The 19,197-nt window shown below is 44.4% G+C and overlaps 1 protein-coding gene across 1 annotated transcript in view; it reads right to left on the bottom strand.

Moving 5' to 3' along the window:
* Nucleotides 1-14,713: 14,713 nt before the first annotated feature.
* The window catches only part of Gdf6 (growth differentiation factor 6), a 17,684-nt gene continuing 13,200 nt past the window's right edge, over nt 14,714-19,197 (bottom strand). Inside the window, exon 2 of the mRNA XM_052176058.1 lies at nt 14,714-17,420. Within this exon, the coding sequence (XP_052032018.1) occupies nt 16,471-17,420 (950 nt within the window). The 3' untranslated portion in view covers nt 14,714-16,470. The remainder of the gene's footprint in view (nt 17,421-19,197) is intronic.

The following is a 19,197-nucleotide window of genomic DNA, read 5'->3' as shown; positions in this document are numbered from 1 at the left end:
CTCTGGCCTCAGTACTTTGCAGTAAGTTGTTGCTGTTTTAGCTTTGGATTCATAGTATTCCTCCTGGAGTTTATCCGCAAGACCTCTTGGCACAGGTTCTTTGTCCCATGTGCAGTATCATAGATATCGGAGATTTTTTAATTTTTATTTATTTATTTATTACATTCCCACCAAAATTTCTCCTCCCGGCTCCCCTCAAAGTCCCTTCCTACCACATCCCCTCTTCCATTCCTCCTCCATTTTCCTTCAGAAATGGACAGGCCTCTCAGGGATGTCAACCAATTATGGCATAAGAGGTTACAATACAACTAGGTGCATCCTCTTATATCAGGGTTGGACAAGGTAGCCCAGCAGGAGGAAAGGGGTTCCAAAACCAGACAAGAGTCAGAGACATACCTGCTCTCACTGTTAGGAGTCCCACAAGAACACCAAGCTACACAACCATATTATAAAGGGCAGAGGGCAGAGGGCAGAGGGCAGAGGGCAGAAGGTAGAGGGCAGAGGGCAGAGGGCAGAGGGCAGAGGGCATACAGGCTCCCTGATTATTGGATCAGCCTCTGTGAGCCCCTGTGAGCCTGCTTAGATTGACTCTGTGGTTCCATATTCTTGTGGTGTCCCCCGACCCCTCTGGCTCCTACAATCCTTCCTCTCCCTCTTCCTCAGCATTCCTGAGCTCTGCCTAGTGTTTGGCTGTGGCTCTCTGCATCTGTTTCCACCAGTTGCTAGAGGAAGTCTCTCTGTTTGCAGTGAGGCTAGGCTCCTGTGGGAGAGCAGAGCAGAAGAGCCTTAGTAATCATTCCGTTGACTTTTTTTTCTTTTCTTCCAGTTGTGTTGGATTCTATGTCTCTGACTCATCCAGCTTCTGCCTCCTGGCCGTTGGGCAAGATCAGGCTTGGGGTCCCTCTCATGCTGTGGATCCAGAGCTGAACCTGTCCTGGCCAGTTCAGGCTCCGTATCCCCCCATTACTAGGAGTCTTCACTAGGGTCACCCTTGTAGAATCCAGGGAGCTTCCATTGCACTAGTGTTTACCTCACCCCTGAAATGACCCCTTTCCAGTGGTCTCTCCCAGCATACACACACACACACCACACCACATACACACACACACACACCACATACATGCACACACACCACACACCACACACATACCACACACCGCACACATACCACATATGCACACACACCACACCACACCACACACACACACACCACACCACACACCACACACACCACACACACCACACACACCACACACCATACACACCACACACACACACACACACACCACACCACACATGCCACACATACACATACACACACCATACACCACACACACCACACACCACACACATGCAAACCTGGTGCCAGTCATTGGGGACATTGTTTTTAATCAGTCTCTTCTTCTAGCCAGTCTTCGCCTGTAGAGAGCAACTGCACTTCCCAAGTTCAAAATTACTTCTCTCCTCACAATCAAATCCTACACCAAAATGTCTCTTCCTTAGGAATGTTTGTCAAGACTTTGAAGACTCAAAGAAGCAAACACGTCTCCCTAAAGCGGAATATTAGCTCCTCAGCTTATTTTCATTCTGCACGATTTAGAAGAGAAGCCAGGGAGGAGGGGAGGCGGGTACTGAGTGCCTCAGAACGCCCCTCACACTGAAACCCCAAAGCATCTTGTGAACAGAATTCACTTCACACCTCTGTATGTTTCAAATTCCAACATCTGCATTAATACACGTAACTTTTCTTTTAAGAAAGAAGGCTCGAACATAGTGGAGCATGTGTCCTTATTGCATGCCAGGGAATCCTCTGGGTATATGCCCAGGAGTGGTATAGCAGGGTCCTCTGGAAGTGTCATACCCAGTTTTCTAAGGAACTGCCAGACTGATTTCCAGAGTGGTTGTACCAGTTTGCAACTCCACCAGCAGTGAAGGAGTGTTCCTCTTTCTCCACATTCTCGCCAGCACCTGCTGTCTCCTGATAGCCAGAAGCTGGAAAGAACCCAGATGTCCCTCAATGGAGGAATGGATACAGAGACTATGGAATATTTACATAATGGAGTACTACTCAGCAATTAAAAACAATGAATTCATGAAATTCTTAGGCAAATGGTTGGAACTGGAAAATATCATCCTAAGTGAGGTTACCCGGTCACAAAAGAATACACATGGAATGCAGTCACTGATAAGTGGATATTAATTAGCCCAGAAGCTCTGAATACCCAAGACACAATTAACATATCAAATCATTCCCAAGAAGAAGGAAGGAGAGGGCCCTGGTCCAGGAAAGGCTTGATGCAGCATTGTAGGGGAGTACCGGGACAGAGAAGTGGGAGGGGGTTGATTGAGGAATGGGTGGAGGGAAGAGGGCTTATGGGGCTTATGGGGAGGGGGGACCGGGAAAGGGGAAATCATTTGGAATGTAAACAAAGAATGTAGATATCTTAGTCAGGGGTTCTATTCCTGCACAAATATCATGACCAAGAAGCAAGTTGGGGAGGAAAGGGTTTATTCAGCTTACACTTCCACGTTGCAGTTCATCACTAAAGGAAGTCAGGACTGGAACTCAAGCAGGTCAGGAAGCAGGAGCTGATGCAGAGGCCATGGAGGGATGTTCCTTACTGGCTTGCTTCCCCTGGCTTGCTCAGCTTGCTTTCTTATAGAACCCAAGAGCACCAGCCCAGGGATGGTACCACTTACAATGGGTCCTTCCCCCTTCATCACTAATTGAGAAAATGCCCCACAGCTGGATCTCATGGAGGCATTTCCCCAACTAAAGCTCCTTTCTCTGTGATAACTCCAACCTGTGTCAAGTTGACACACAAAACTAGCCAGTAGAAAATTTAAAAAAAAAAAAAAGGCTCGATGAATTTTGAGGTTCAGGGTGTCATCAAGAGGTCTCTGTGATTTGTGGCTCTGAAGGGGGTGACATATCCTAGTTGCTGTGTGTGGCTAAGAAACACCCCCCAACACACACTCAAGTCAGGAACTGGTACAAAGAGGCAGGAATCCCACATCCCACAATCTCTTCTGAGGACATACCTCCCAAACCAACAGATCTTCCACTAGGCTCCACCCTTTAAAGGTCCGTATTACTTCCTGGTGTAATTCAAGCCATTTTGGGGACCAAGCCATTACACGTATACTGTTTAGGGAGCTCATAGGAACCATGGCAGGTACTGAGAAGACATCACAGAGACAGAGATGTCAAAGTTCCTGACTGGGTGAGCAGGATGCTGTTAGGGACTGTATTTTGACAACAACCACATCAGAGATGCTAGATCTTTGAAGCGATTAAATGAACATTTAGTTAAAATTTCTTTCTACATCCTTTAATGGCTTTAGAGCTTGCCAAAACTAAAAAAATAAAAATAAAATAGGCATTTTCTGTTCTCTCTGATAGTTTTTAATTTCAACAATTGTTAGTCCTCAGAGTCAGCAGATTGGGATCTAGGTGCCATTCTCCGGACTTTGGTGAGAACTCCTTCTCGCCACTGAAGCTGCTCCCTCTTCTGGCCAACCCGTGGAGCGCGCGGAGGGACAGGCTCAAGTCTCCTCCCAGATAAGGAACAACTGGGTAAGCAAGGAGCTCTTCCAGCTTTGAAAGACAAAGGCACCGACATGAGTTCAGCCCACCTTCAAGGCAATTGCCACATTTACTTTCATGGGCTTTCTGTGTTTCCTAGCCGGAGTGTACCCATCCCCGTCCGCCGCCACTGCGTGTGGGGAGCAGCCACGCCCTCTCCCGCTGCCAGAGGCAGCCAATGCGGTGGCCTTGGTGATCCCTTCCTGCCCCGCCCGCCGGCGGTCAGCCCCAGGTCTGAGCCCTGCCAAGCCGAGGTGGAAGGAGGCGACAGTTTGGGTCATTAGAAAGAGTTGCCAAAAAGCTCTCCGAAAGTGCACAATTAGTTTGGGGTATCAAAACAGATATTGGGGGAGCGCTTTTAGATTGCACGCATTTTTTTTTCTCCTCCAGCAAATCCCAGACTTTGCCGGTGATCAGCGATGGAGCAGATTCTGAGGATGCTTTTGAGGCTATATTACACAGTGGTTAGTGGGCCGTGGGCATAGGGCTTCGGCAGCCTACTGTAGAGCCAGCTTGGCCTTGGTCGTGTAGTATAGCCACAGGACTTCTCTAACTTATTTAACTTTTCTAAGCAGGGATATAAAGCACAGGTAGACAGAAGGAAATGGGAGGGGCATTCATGAAAGGCACTGTGGTAAATTAATAAATAGGTGGCTAGGGTCAGAAAGATGTCTGCTGCGGCTCAAGCATCTGTTTTATTCACAGAACCGACCTTAAGGGGGGGGGGGGCCGCGGGGGAAGCCACGTGGTGTTGCTTGCTAATAACTTCAGTCCTTGGGTTTCCCTGGCCAGCTAGCTTACTGAATAGGGACATGCCAGGGCAGTAACAGGCCCTGTCTAAAACTGGGAAGATGGACTAATCTGGTTGAGGAATGACATCTGAGGTGGACTTCTTTCAGACTTACTAGTGACACTAGGTGGATAGATAGATAGATAGATAGATAGATAGATAGATAGATAGATAGATAGAGACATAGAGACAGAGAGACAGAGAGACAGAGAGACAGAGACACCGACAAATAATAAATAACTAAATGGATAAATTAGACAGACAGATAGACATAGAGACAGACAAATAATAAATAACTAAATGGATAAATTAGATAGACAGACAGACAGACAAACAGACAGAGTTGCTGGTAATATTATTGTGGGTACCCTGCTTCTCTTGAAATTCAGTCTGTTGTTTTTCCCACCCTGCATTTTTTTTTCCTCTGAGGATCAACTCCTTTGGGGAACACTCGCTGGTAAGCAGTAATCCATGAACTCAGTGCCCGTGCTCCTTGTGTATGTAAAAGTTCAGAGTAAAGAGAATTCTTCTGTGATTGTTCTCCCCCTCTGAGACTGTAGAGTAGATGACACATACATAAGTTAAATGGAATTTGGGGAAGCAAGGAACAGAGTATTCTTTAAAATTAAAAGTTTCTTATAAATCTTTAAGAAAATGCATCTGTGTCAACACAATAAAAATAATATGCCAGCCTACTGGTTTTCATCCACTAGGCCCCAGATCCTTAACCCTTTCACTGACAATGCTCTTTGGAAACTTACGAGCAATGGACCCTCAGCCCCACACAGATGACAAGGACTGTCTCCTCTTCTTTGGTCATGATTTCCCAGTAATTCAAGAAAGTGGTATCTTAGAGATGCATTGCACAATAGTAATCATTATCCAGGACAATTCATCTTCACAGTTGAGAATAGTATATATTTGTCTGATTTGATTTACGGAAAATAAAAAAAAAAAATCCCTTCCATGTTTCTGGCTGTTCTTTCTGTGTTCCCACTGACATGTCCCATAGAGGCAGGAACAATTTATGTCAGCTGTCTTCTGGCAAACTATGGATCTGGGCAATGGTCCAGGCCTATGATCCCAGCCACTTGGGTGGCTGAGGCAGGGGGATTGGGAGTACAAGGTATGCTGGACTATATAGTAAGTCATAACTGGTCTGGGCATCTTAGTGAGACCCTGACTTAAAACAAAAGGAAGAGGGAGGGGCTGGTGCTCAGAGAACACTTGCAAATGGATGAGACCTTGGGTTCAAAACCCTGGAGTCTGGCTACACACGCTAGTCTTGTTGGCTTTCAGACAGTCAGCACTACACACATGCACCTCTCTTTTCTCTTTTTCGTCATGGTCATAGAAGTTCCATTTATTTCTCTGTGGCCAGTGAACAGGCACCCTGCCCACGTCCCGCTGTAGCCCAAGACAACCAGTGAGACGGAAGTGTGTCTGATGAGCTTTCCAGAGCGGCTCCTGAAAGGCAGCTAATCCTCCCGGCTGCTCAAGTGTGTTTTTCTTGCCTTTCATCTTTCTCTTTCTTGCCTACTCCATTGCCTGTGAGAGGACCAGAACTCCAGCTCCTATTTTGAACTATGTAGCAAACTTGAGTATTGAACCTTGTCATTTAAATGATGTAAAAGATACTTTGTTGACTAAGAAATCACCATAGAAACAGTGAAAGGGCAAACTCTAGGCTGTGCTCTCAATTTTTGTGAGAGGAATAGAGGATTTGGTTTAAGCTGCCGTTGTCTTCAGGGTTTCAGTGTGAAACAGATGAACTTGATTCTATGAGCCATACTTACTTTTTGTTTTTCTGTTTGAGCCCCAATACGAATGTTCCGCTTTGGCCTATATGAGAATCTGTTTACAGAGCTCACTTTCCCAATGTAGTGTATTATGACTGATTGCTACGGTCATGTCCAAACCTTTAAGGTGGATTATTGAAACATAAGAGTCTAGCGTTTGCTCTGTTAGGCTAATACGATGTATATCACAAACCAATTCTCAAAGGGCACCATTAAGGAGTACTATTCAGCCATTAGAAACAATGAATTCATGAAATTCTTAAGCAAATGGATGGAGCTAGAGAACATCATACTAAGTGAGGTAACCCAGACTCAAAAGGTGAATCATGGTATGCACTCACTAATAAGTGGATATTAACCTAGAAAACTGGAATACCCAAAACATAATCCACACATCAAATGAGGTACAAGAAGAAAGGAGGAGTGGCCCCTGGTTCTGGAAAGACTCAGTGAAACAGTATTCGGCAAAACCAGAACTGGGAAGTGGGAAGGGGTGGGTGGGAGGACAGGGGAAGAGAAGGGGGCTTACGGGACTTTCGGGGAGTGGGGGGGCTAGAAAAGGGAAATCATTTGAAATGTAAATAAATTATATCGAATAAAAAAAAGAATTATTTTTAAAAGTCAAATAAAGAAAAAGAAAGAAAGAAAAAAAGGGCACCATTAAATTTACATAGAAAAAATAGTTCTGTGATCACGTGAACAGCCTTACTCATCTTGGCCACTTGTCTCACCAAGGAAAAATTAAATAATGAGTGAAAACCAGGAAAGTGTCATTCTTGTATGAGAGAAACTTGCCTCCTCCTCTTCAGCATGCTTTTGGGGTCAATAACATTGCTAATCTCATTGTGCAATTATTTCAGCAACTTTTTTTAGAGACATTGTTATTTAAGGTTGTACTCATTCATAGTGCTGAGCTCCAAATGTGCCAAATGGCAAATTAACAAAAGATATGCATATCTATTTAATGAAAGGATGATGCATTAAAATAAGCATTTTAATACTATTATACCATCAGTCCTAAAGGAATGTTACTACTGGAGAAATGGCTCAGCTGTTAAGGGTTCATGCTGCTCTTGCAGAGGACCAGGATGTGCTTTCCCGAACCTATATCCGGCAGCTCATACCTGCTCTAGGGGATCCAATGATGTCGTCTTGCCTCCACAAATACTTACATGGGCATAAAAATATACACACAGGCACAGGCATAGTCACTCATGAATAAAATAATTTGTTAATAAATGTCGTGGGTCCAGAAAAGTGGCTCTGCAGGTAAAAATGCTTTCCTCCAAATGTTACCATTTGAATTTGGTCCCCAGAACATACGTGGTGGAAGGAAAGAACTGACTCCTTCAGGTTATTCTTTAAACTCTAGTCACAGCTGTAACATTTACACATGCACACACACACACATACACACTTAAAATGTAAAAATTATTGAGTCATATTCCAAAATCTGTCCAAAATAAAATAATGACTATCATTACAATTAATAATTGCTGAGTCCTGTCTATATGGTCATTATGCATTTTTAAAGTCTGTGTGTGTGAGAGAGAGAAAGATAAAGAGAGAGACAGAGACAAAGACAAAGACAGGGAGAGAGAGAGGGGGAGAGACAGAGACAGACAAAACAGAGATTTCATATTATATCAACATCTGTGCTGACTGTCTTAAGTCATGCCAACTCTATAAAAGCATGGGATTGGATGTCAGATCATCAGAAGGGTCTCCTCTCCTCTCCTAACTCCTCCCCCCTCACCCAGCCCCATTTCCCATTCTTCACTTCGACTTCCCAGTGCCATGACTACAGTGCCTGAACTAGATTTTCTGTAGAGGAGATTTTCTATAGAGACATTTTCTATATAGAGACTTTCTATACCTATTTGACATACTTTCTTGGAGGAAACATTTTGATCTGTTTCACACTGTGTAAGCAAATCCTGGCCTGAGAATGGACCCCATTGCTGACCAGGCGATGTGCACCATCTACACATGTAAGCCATTTCCCCTTTAGACCAAAAGGTTAAATTACAAACAATGGAGACTTTTTAAATGTGGACCAAACATGTAGCAGACAAGGCCTTGAGACAAACACCCAAACTCAAGCCTTTAAGGTAATCTTGAGGGTGTTAAGATGCAATGGCTGCTTAGAGCAGACCCCAAGGGGTCTCTGACCACTCTACTGAATCATTCTCATTGCCAACTAGGGAACTCCAATAACAACATGCTAGCTAAAAGTCTCTTTGCAACTAGTACAAATACACTTGCAAAATTAGAACATTGCTTCTTCTTAATAGACTGTCAACTGTTTGTTGGGGAAAAAATCATTTGTTCGCTGGATGGCAGGGGTCCCAGGCACCTACAATCTCATCTCCAACAAACTTCAGTAAAACTTCCCTAGATGTTGATGAAACCTAAAATAAATGCAGTTTTGTTTAAGCCTAAACCAAAAAAGCCTTATAAGATTAAAATCTGCTCAGTCTGAACAGAAATTCTAAAGTCAGAAAAGCAATGTTCTTCCTCATATAGCTAAAGCACAGCCTAAACGTTTCTTCTGCCCAGCATGGCCTGGCTTAGCATCCAATGGACATTAGTAACTAGTGAAGGCAAGATGCTAATAGATCTCAGGAAAAAAATCCAATCTGCAATTATCTCTATTTCTCACAAACCTGGAGATGAAGCCATTCCATGACTGACTCTGAACCTCATGAACATTTGAGACTCTCACAGCATAGACAAGTAAATTCACCACTGTGGAGATAACCACATCTGAGGGATTTCAATGGACAGTTGGCGATATGGCAGTCCCAAGTGCCATTTTCTCCAACCACCTTGACCGGCCATCTCCACTGTATTTTTAAAGGAAGGAATGAGGCAGGAACTTGATGGAGCTCTCGTGAGTGGAAAGAATGAGCTGTAGCAACCCAGCTACAGGCAGAAGGAGTGGCTCTGGGAACCTGAGAAATGCTGGAAACTCAGCTTTAGGTTGGAACTTTCTTCTTTTCTACACAGAAAGTTTCCCAGAGCCTTGAACAGTGCCTGCCACACAGTGGTAACTCACAAAATAGCTCCCAAACTCCTCAAGCACAGGAGCATGTTTTCATGATTACACTTGAGAATGGAGACCCTAGAACTAGGCCGGACGTGAGCAGAAAATGGGAAGTTTCCATTAGTTGTCATTTTGTAGCTCTTCCCCAGGGGAAAAATAAAGGAGTTCGAGAAAAAGAAATTCCGATTAAGAAAATTTGGTAATAAAGTTAAAAGAAGTATTGAAGAATTTTATAAGGGTTTTCTTTTTTTTATTATTCGATATATTTTTTATTTACATTTCAAATGATTTCCCCTTTTCTGTTCCCCCCCACTCCCCAAATGTCACATAAACCCCCTTCCCTCCCCCTGTCCTCCCACCCAACCCTTCCCACTTCCCTGTTTAGGTTTTGCCTTATACTGCTACACTGAGTCTTTCCAGAACCAGGGGCCACTCCTCGGTTCTTCTTGTACCTCTCATTTGATGTGTGGATTATGTTTTGGGTATTCCAGTTTTCCAGGCTAATATCCGCTTATTAGTGAGTGCATACCATGATTGATCTTTTGAGACTGGGTTACCTCACTTAGTATGATGTTCTCCAGCTCCATCCATTTGTCTAAGAATTTCATGAATTCATTGTTTCTAATGGCTGAATAGTACTCCATGGTGTATATATACCACATTTTTTGCATCCATTCTTCTGTTGAGGGATACCTGGGTTCTTTCCAGCTTCTGGCTATTATAAATAGGGCTGCTATGAACATAGTGGAGCATGTATCCTTATTACATGCTGGGGAATCCTCTGGGTATATGCCCAGGAGTGGTATAGCAGGATCTTTCGGAAGTGACATGTATCTGTAAAAGCCCTAAATGAGTATAGAAAACCACATTAATCTCTGGGGAAACCTAGCTATCCTCTTTATAGAGAATGTGGAACTCAAGTTCCTCAAACCAAGTGAACAAGTTAGGCAGTCTACCTGGAACCTAGGGGAGGAACCCCTGAAAGGCAGGAACTTGAGAGTTCCTATTCTTACAGTGACTTTTAGGGAAGTCTTGATTTTTTTTATGGAAATTACTTACTTCTTTTATTGACCAAATCCACAACCAAATTTGCAACTACTGTCTATTGAATAGATTTTCTTGTGTTTTAACTCTTTAGCAGTGGACTAGTTGGGCAGAGACTGTGTTTGCTTGTTTCCTTGTTTGCTTGCTTGCTTATTTTCAGGGTCTTGTTCTCTAGCCAAGCTGGCTTTGAACTCTGTGTATGTTCCTGTGTGTGCATGTATACATATGCACATGGTATATGTGTATATGTGCATATATTCATGTGGTATATGTGTGTGTACATGTACATATGCATGTGGCACATACGCATATATGTGTGTGTGCATGTGCATATATGAATTTGGTCTATGTGTTTGTATGTGTACATATGCATGTGTTATATGTGTATGTGCATGTGCACATATACATGTGGTATATGTGAGTGAATCCATGTGCAGGCCAGAAGTGGATATTTGAGTGTCCTGCTCTGTCACTCTCTGCCTTACTCCTTTGAGACACTGTCTGACATTGATCCATGTTTCTCCAGCTAAGCTGTCTGGACAGCAAGTCCCACCATCCTCCTATAGCAGCAGCAACCTCCCAGTCCCCACAGGGCAGGGTTGTTGGCTGCTTTCTTAACATGATAGATGCTTGGGTTGTACTGGGATCCTTATGCTTCCTTACAAAGAGGTACTCTAACCCACTGTGCCACCTCTCTTGGCCTCCCTTCTTCCTTCTCAGCCTCCAGAGTGATAGACTTGTAGGCATGGACCATCATGACTAGCTGTCAATGTTCTTAATTCAAAGAAATTTCTGACCACAGTATAAAATGTTAGATAAATGATACCTAAATATCAATACTTTCATATTAATTTTAAATTTTTTTTAAATTAGTAAGACAATCTGTGTATATTTGGTATTTAAAATATTTACGAAATATTACATGTGTATTTGACTGTTGAAATAGCTTTAAACCATAAGAAATGGGGTTGCCAAAGTAGCTAACAAGTTCTCTGTCACTTGTGACTTTGAAGTAATTGAGTGATTGGGTTTCTAGTGCATAGACAAAAGACTCAAACAGAATTGGAATACTTACTGTAACTTGTAAAATACCATCTTTAGATGCTGACTTCATTGATTTACATATGGAAATGAAGAGAAGCCTGAGGAAAGGAAGGTCCAGAGACAGACCCAAAGTGGGATCCTGCTCAAGGGGAGGTTCCAAGGCCTGACACTATTACTGAGGCTATGGAGTGCTCACAAAAAGGGACCGAGCATGACCGGTACTCCGGAAGACTCAACAAGCAGCTGAAAGAGTCAGATGCAGATATTTTCACCCAACCAATGGACAGAAGCAGCTGACCCCTGTTGTTGACTTAGGGAAGGCTGAAAGAAGCTGAAGAGAAGGGCAATCCTGTAGGAGTCTCATTTAATCCAGACTCCCAAGATCTCTCAAACAATGGACACCAAACAGATAGCATACACCAGCTGATATGAGGCCCACACATACAGTAGAGGACTGCTAGGTCTGTGTTCATTTGGAGATGATACAACTAACCCTCAAGAGACTGGAGGCACCAGAGAGTTTAGAGGTGGGGGACATCCACATGGAGAAAGGGGGTAGGGAGGAGGTATGGAATGTGGAATAGTCAGAGGGTGGATGTGGGGTGGGGAAATAAAATATGGAGTGAAATTAATTAATTAATTAATAAAAAAGGATCTGTTTTGTTTAATCATCTGTCAGAAAAGTTGAGAATTTTAAAATAAATTTGGGTTATATGATTTTTTTAAAATAATCTGCAAGATTTAAAGACCATTTGTTTACTAGGGTTTTGACAAGAATTAATTAGTTTTTGAGCTTTTTCGAAATCATGAATATTTGCCTGTGTGTCTATTTGTCCCTCTGTGTATATATCTGTGTGCCTTGTATGTGTGTGTGTCTTGTGTGTGTCTTTGTGTTTGTATATGAATATCGGCCTGAGAATGCAGATGTTCCTGGAGGCCACAGAGGCTGTTGGATCACTCGGATCTGGAGTCACAGGGATTGTGAGCCACACAATATGGATGTGGGGATCTGAACTCAGATCCTCTGGAAGAACAGCAGTGTATCCTCTTAACCACTACAGTTAAGGAAAATTGACTCATTCAACTTGTGTTGAAGAGACATTAATCATACATTCCCTTGAATGTGACTGCTACAAGTAGATTTGTAAACTAAGCAGAATTCATGAACATATTCATTTAGTATATTTGCTAGATGTATACTAGCAAATTCAGTACTTAATGCTAGGAATATAACTATGAGTAAAACAAAGACAAGAGCTTATCTCAATGGAGCCTATATACATTAAACTTAAGAAGTTAGGAATATTTTGAATACTAGGAACTATTGGATATTTTGCTTTTATATGTTGAAAACTAATGTTACATATTTTGATTAGGACATCACTGTACCTATACCTGTCATCACAGCCCTTATGAGACTGGGGAAGGATGATCATAAATTCAGGACCAGCCTGGGCTACATAGTGAGACATTTCCCAATGACAAGGACCAAAAAAGAATTTCACAATTCATTTTTTCGTTACACCAAAATTCTCCTGTGACAGTGTCTCTTGTCATCCATGTGTCATCAGTGAATAACTGGCTTACGCATTGAATCTTCTGGTATGTTGTCTACAAGGACTACTACTACCACCACCACCACCACCACCACCACCACCACCACCACCACCACCACAACCACCACTATTCAGAGAAAACCAAATGAAGCAAGATATTTATTAATTGCAAATATCTCCAATCTTAAGGGCTGAGGTATATTTATATCTTTAGATAATTCAATTAGAAGTGTTTCCCCTAAGTTAGGGCAGAAACTTTCTGATAGAGAGAATAATGCAAGCTCAAAGGGAAAGTGGTTGGGGACACACATATATAATGAGGCTTGGGGCTGGGATTAGAAAGTCAGGGGAATTGGGTATTGTGCTAGGAAGAGTGGAAAAATGTGAAGACTTCTCAGCTCTGGGAAAAGGCTTGCTCAGAGGATGTTTTCCCAGGTGATCATTTGTGAAATGCTGAAGACTCTGTCTTCAAACTTTTTAGTTTGGTAAAATAAAGCATTTACAAAATGATTAGGAATTCAAGAAACATTGACTCCATGGGGGAAAAGTTTGAACAGACTATTTATATATAACCAATCTTCTGAAACATATCCTACTTGTAAGTTGATCGTTATTTTAAGGATCAGAACTCACAAAAATCGCATTCAAGGCAGTGGTAAAGTCTAGAAGTTTCCAAAGCCCAGCAATGACTTAACCCATCACTTTTTCTGAACGGCTCAAAGCTAGCAACTCTGAGTTGAGTAACCCCCTATGTAATTTTCCACATGCCACTTTCTGAGCTGGCACCATACACAAATCAGCTGTGGTAACACGCTACAAGACTGCAAACAGTGCTGCCATGCCTTGTGGCTGGTTCTGCTCCTGTCACCAGCTGCCAATCCTTTAACACTGTGGCTGACTATACATTGTCTGTACAGGCATGTGGGCACCAAAAGACAGTCGATCTTTGGGTTCTATTGTCTCGAAGACTGAATTTAAATCTGAACACCTGCTCTTTCCTGGACAGTTGTCAGTAGGCTGTTTAAGTTCTCTGCACCTCAGTTACTCTTCTATGAAAGAGTCTACATCAATATCTATCTGACGGAGTTTCTGAGTGCCTTGAGGTAACAGGTTCAATAGCTGTCTGTGCCTGACATGTGAACTTCCAGACCTGAACTTATACAAGAGTCTGCCAGTGTACAGTAAACACAAAACAGAAACCACATTGTATGTATTGCCTGTGGTTCACCATATATGTGAGTGTGTTAATCAGTAATTAAAGAAGTGAGCAGGGCCCAGAGATGCAACCAGCTATAGAACATATACTTAGCCTGAGGGAAGTCCTTCCTGGACTCAAGAAGAAACTATGGAAGACTCAAATTCCTTCTTAGGTTCTTGAGACCGTGTGATAGGGCATAGATTTATCAAGTTTTAAAGGACTGGTCAGGATTTGGCTTTAATTTTATGAATTAAAAAATTATGTAAAATAACGCTCATGACAGTAGCCTTCAAAACAATTAGTGTCTTCCAATTGGAACTGGAATGAAACATTGTGGACAGTAATTTCTTTAGAAACTGATTTCTATAGATCCACATAAACCAGGCTGAGTTATTAAGGGGAAAATGAGTTTAATAAGACAGAATTAACCAGATTCCATATCATCCAAGAAGGAATACTATAAAAATGTTTTGAATATTAATCAACCTCTGGTAACTTTAGTGTTGTTAAAATCTGTATATAGTGAGGTAGACAGTTTCAAAAAAACTCTCCATTAGACACACTTAAAATTTTGTAATAATATTTAAGAAAATGATAACATTATGAAAGAATGAAATATCTGATTAATGCTTAACTTTGTACAACTCGAATATAAACTTTAAAAATATTAGAAATTATAACATTTGAGTGCATATAACGTTTTGTACATTAAGATGAATTGCATGTTTTCTCTTTGCACTTTCAGTCATCTTAAATAAACAAATATATACAGCCTCAACAGAACAGCAGTGCATCCAAAGCAAATGTGCATTTAAGTTAGTTCTCCTGGCCGAGTCTTGTCTTTTCTCCCTTACCAGTTTATATTACCATGTATTAGCATTCCAACTCTTTCCTTGACAGTTTGTTTTCTCTTAACCAGACAAGAAACAGATTTCAATGAGGAGAGAACAAGCCAGTTGGGGTAACCCAAAACATTCTGTAATCACTAACACAAGGTCCGCAGTTTAAACTATTCCATGGACAAAGATGAAGAAGCGTATTTGTCAAAGGGACTCTGTCTAGGCGATGTTTGAAAATGATCGTGGTACAGACTGTGGGAAGAATAGCGATTTTGACTACCTGGGAACAGGTATTCTCCTGTGTTCTGTCTCTTGCTTCCTTCTGGTTTCTTTCCCGATGTCCTGTTTCCCAGTTTCCACCCAAAGCTCAACCTAACACTTGACTCACAGCTTCGCATTACACTAAGGTGTAAAAACAGCACCTAACTGGTAATTACAATCTAAATCGATTCCCTAGGGGGAGCCCTGGGCTATTGCTGGCTCGTAATCTCTCAGGAATGTCAGAAAGAGAAGAGGGACTTAAATTTTAAGAAACTTCAGAGGCAGAGGCTCCTGGCCCTTTATCTCCATCCTCCTGTGGGGCCCTTGTCTCCCCTCCTGATGTAGCCCTTCTACCTTTTAGGTCCTTTCCTCCTCTTCCCTTCATACCTTAATTATAGAGTTTCCACCCCTCGCCACTAAAGAAAAGAAAAGGAAAAAAAAAAAAAAAAAACCTTTGCCTTAGAAGGTGATACTGGAATTTTTGGCAAATTCTTTTTAAAGAAATCAATGAGAAACATGACCAATAGCTTTTTGGGCGGGCTACCTCCAGCCTTGGGTAATGCACCTCAGTGTCACCCGGTCAGAGGTAGGCCTTGTGGTTTCTCATTATCCTTCACGGGGTTCCACATGAACTAATTCTTGTCATTCCATCCATTCCAAATCCTTTCCCCCCCACCAGCAACAGTAAAGGCATCCGGAGATCTGAGTCTACTGTGGTGGCAACTCCCAGTTCCCTGTGCTGGGAGAGGCCAGGACAGAACAGATAAATTCATGGGAATGCACAGAGGGGAGAAGGAGGCATCCGGGCTTCTCTCAGGGCAAGGCCCTTCCCGACTCGCATATTCCTTTAGCCAGCTCCCCTAACACTTCCGGTGCGGCCAAGGATGCCAGCTGTGACTTGGCTGGAAAGACTCAGAGGTCTCGCACAGGTAGAAACAACCAATCTAAGATGCGGACAAAAATAATTGGTTATTTCTCTCACGCCCTCCTCCCCAATCCACAGAACACTTGTGAACAGATACACATCTGCTCTCCTTCCATGTCCTATCAAAACCAAGGAGACGGGAAAAAGCCAGAATAAAAGAAAGAATCCTTCCAGGGTGGCAAGGCAAAGTGTGAATGAAACCCTTAGCTACTTCTGGGTTGGGGGTTGGGTGGTTCTGGGAAGGCTGGACTGCTTGCTCTCCCACTGTGCTCCTACTTTGAGGCTGTCCCCCACCTGTAGCCTCTTCCAGGCCAGCTCGTGCTCCTCTCTCAGCTGTCAGTCCTCCTCCATGGTCCCTGGCCCAGGCGGCGGGACAGCACCGCTACCTACAGCCACAGGACTCCACCACCATGTCCTCGTACTGCTTGTAGACTACATTATTGCCCGCGTCGATGTACAGGATGCTGATGGGAGTCAATTTGGTGGGAACACAGCAGCTAGGCGGGGTGGAGCCCGGGTCCATGGAGTTCATCAGTGTCTGGATGATGGCGTGGTTGGTGGGCTCCAGGTGCGAGCGCAGCGGAAAGTCGCACACGCCCTCGCAGTGATAGGCCTCGTACTCTAGGGGCGCGATAATCCAGTCATCCCAGCCTAACTCCTTAAAATTCACGTGCAGAGGCTTTCTGCTGCAGCGCAGCCTGGACTTCTTGCCGTGTCGCTTGCCGTGACGGCTGGCGAAGGCGGTGCGTCGCCGCCGGCGGCCGGGCGAGGGCAGCCAAGACCCGGCGTCTGGGGCGCCCGACGGCGCTGGCCATGACCCCTCGGCTCCCGCAGCCTCTGCAGAGCCCAGCTGCTCATGCATCTCAGTGAACAGGTTCTTGCGCTGCGATCTGGTGAACACGACAAGCAGGGCCCGCTCCTGGGGCGGCCGCACCCTCCGGCCGAAGCCCAGACTCCGCAGGTCCAGAGGCGGTGGCTGCTGGGGACCCCTCGCACGCGCCCCTGTATCCTCGGCGTCCAACTCACCCCAGGCTGCCCGCAACTCCAAGCACAGCTGCTTCCACGGCTGAGAGCGCAGGCCCTGCCACACATCGAAGACTTCCCAGCCGGCTTGGGTTGGTCCCTGTGGATCCAGGGTCCTGGCGTCCAGTAGCAAAGGGGACAAACAGGGGAAGAGCTGCAAGTGTAGCGGTCGGGCCGGTAGCCCCCAGGGTGCTGGGGGCGCCTGGCGATAAAGCCTCAGCTCTGCGCCCACCAGCTCTTCTTTGTCTGAGAGCGTGGACACATCAAACAAATACTTCTGTCTCCGGAGAGGAGTGTGCGAGAGATCGTCTGCGAGATAAAAAATAATTACAGTCAGTTTCACTTACAGGGAGATCAGCCCGGTGCTCTTCGGCAATCCCCAAGAGGAAGTGGGAAGGAGGGGTCAGGCAGCCTGGGAATCCAGTTCGGACGCCTAAGCACCCCCAGGCTCATGCCTGGACCATACACACACTGTGTGGTGAGGAACCACACCAGACCGGACCCCATCCTCATCTCTGCTGCTGCCTGGAACAGAAGTTTCTACTCTTATTGTAACAGGGGGCCTCCCTGGCCTCCCTGTCAGCAGGCTGTGTAACCACTAATAAGCCTTTGTGGTCGCCAAGTCTGAGCCTTGCTTCCCTAGTCCTTCTGTCCAGGGGCTCTGGTCAATATTAACGCCTCAGATATTCCCTTTTCCAAGAGGTCATCTCACACCACCTTGATCCAAAACAGCCTCGCTGGCCCACTATCACAGGACCGTGACTTATTACCTTTCCAGCACTTGAAATCATCTACAATTATCCCGTCTATATCTGTCACGAGGTCTGTCTTTCCCAAGCACCGGACACCCTCCACGAACGTATAGAAGCGAAGACAATGGCAAATCCTTGCTTACCACAGACCCAGAACCCTGGGAGACCTAGAATACACACAGGTCAGAAACTTGCAGAAACGTGATTTTCAGTTTGCCCTTAAAAGTATCAGTGTCCGAGTCGGCTTGTCTAATTGAATCGCTAGCTAAGAACAGGACTGCGGCTTTTGGGTGCTTATTTTGAACTCCTTTCCTTCAGACTCCAAAGTGATTTATAGTTAACAGTCATTCTTTAAACCCACTAGTCCAGCTGGGATGTTTTAGGCCCAGCATGATGCAGACAGTGTGACAGCTGCTGTGTCACTTCTTTCTTTTCCAATCTTTTTCTTCCTTCCAACAAATAAAAGAGTGACGCAGCTTTCAGAAGCAGAGACAGGGGCATGAACAAACTAGCACTCCTATCTATGGAGATCTTCCCGTACATTGGAAATAGGCATTCCTGGAAAGAGAACACCTCAGCCAGGGATATCTAGACACAGGCAGGGATATGTCCCACCCCTTTCCCCTACCCCCACCACCCAATCTGCTATTCTGTTCTTCAATGAATCCCAAGGATTCATGTCTTGGTTACAAGTGAGAAAAATACATTTGCTAACCATACAGCCTTGCAGACTTTAAAAATTCCAAGGCAAATTCTTTAGGACGAATGGAATATTAGACCTCTTTTTCTGACACATTCGTGCATGCAGCCAACATCACTTCAACGTGCAAGGCGGAAAGCTAAGCAGATTTTCCTGGGCTGCCTTCCCATAAAATGTTTACAACCCAGCAAATACAAAAATCCCCAAAGCCCCCTGCTTTCCCCAGAAGCTAGTAAAGTTGGGGTCGATTTCAATAGTAAAAGTATGGCCAGGTTCATTCCGACCCTCCCTGCCTGTCCAGATGTAGCCTGGGGACATATAGCCCACGGACACTGGTTCTGGAACCTCAGCCACACCCAGCCAGCCCTCGGGGCTAACTGCTGGCTGGCTGCCTCTAAGGCGCATGCCTGTACCTGAGGTGGCGCTGTGGGGAGGTTTGGAGAGGCGAAAAGGGAGCAGCTGCTGCAGGAAGTTGATTTATGCAAGATGCAAGTCAAGACCTTCAAACCGGAGTGGGGAGGGGGCGCTTCAGCACACTTTCTTTTCCTTCATAGAAAGCTGTGGCTGAGGACAGTGCTTGGCCACCGCCCAGATCGGTGTATCTGTCACCTTAGGCTTCACTTCCTCTGTCTGT

This window comes from Apodemus sylvaticus, chromosome 3 (genome assembly GCF_947179515.1).
Source record: "Apodemus sylvaticus chromosome 3, mApoSyl1.1, whole genome shotgun sequence".
In the NCBI taxonomy this organism is placed as follows: Eukaryota; Metazoa; Chordata; class Mammalia; order Rodentia; family Muridae; genus Apodemus; species Apodemus sylvaticus.
The sequence above is the reverse complement of the archived record's forward strand: the minus strand, read 5'-3'. Positions and strand labels throughout refer to the sequence as shown.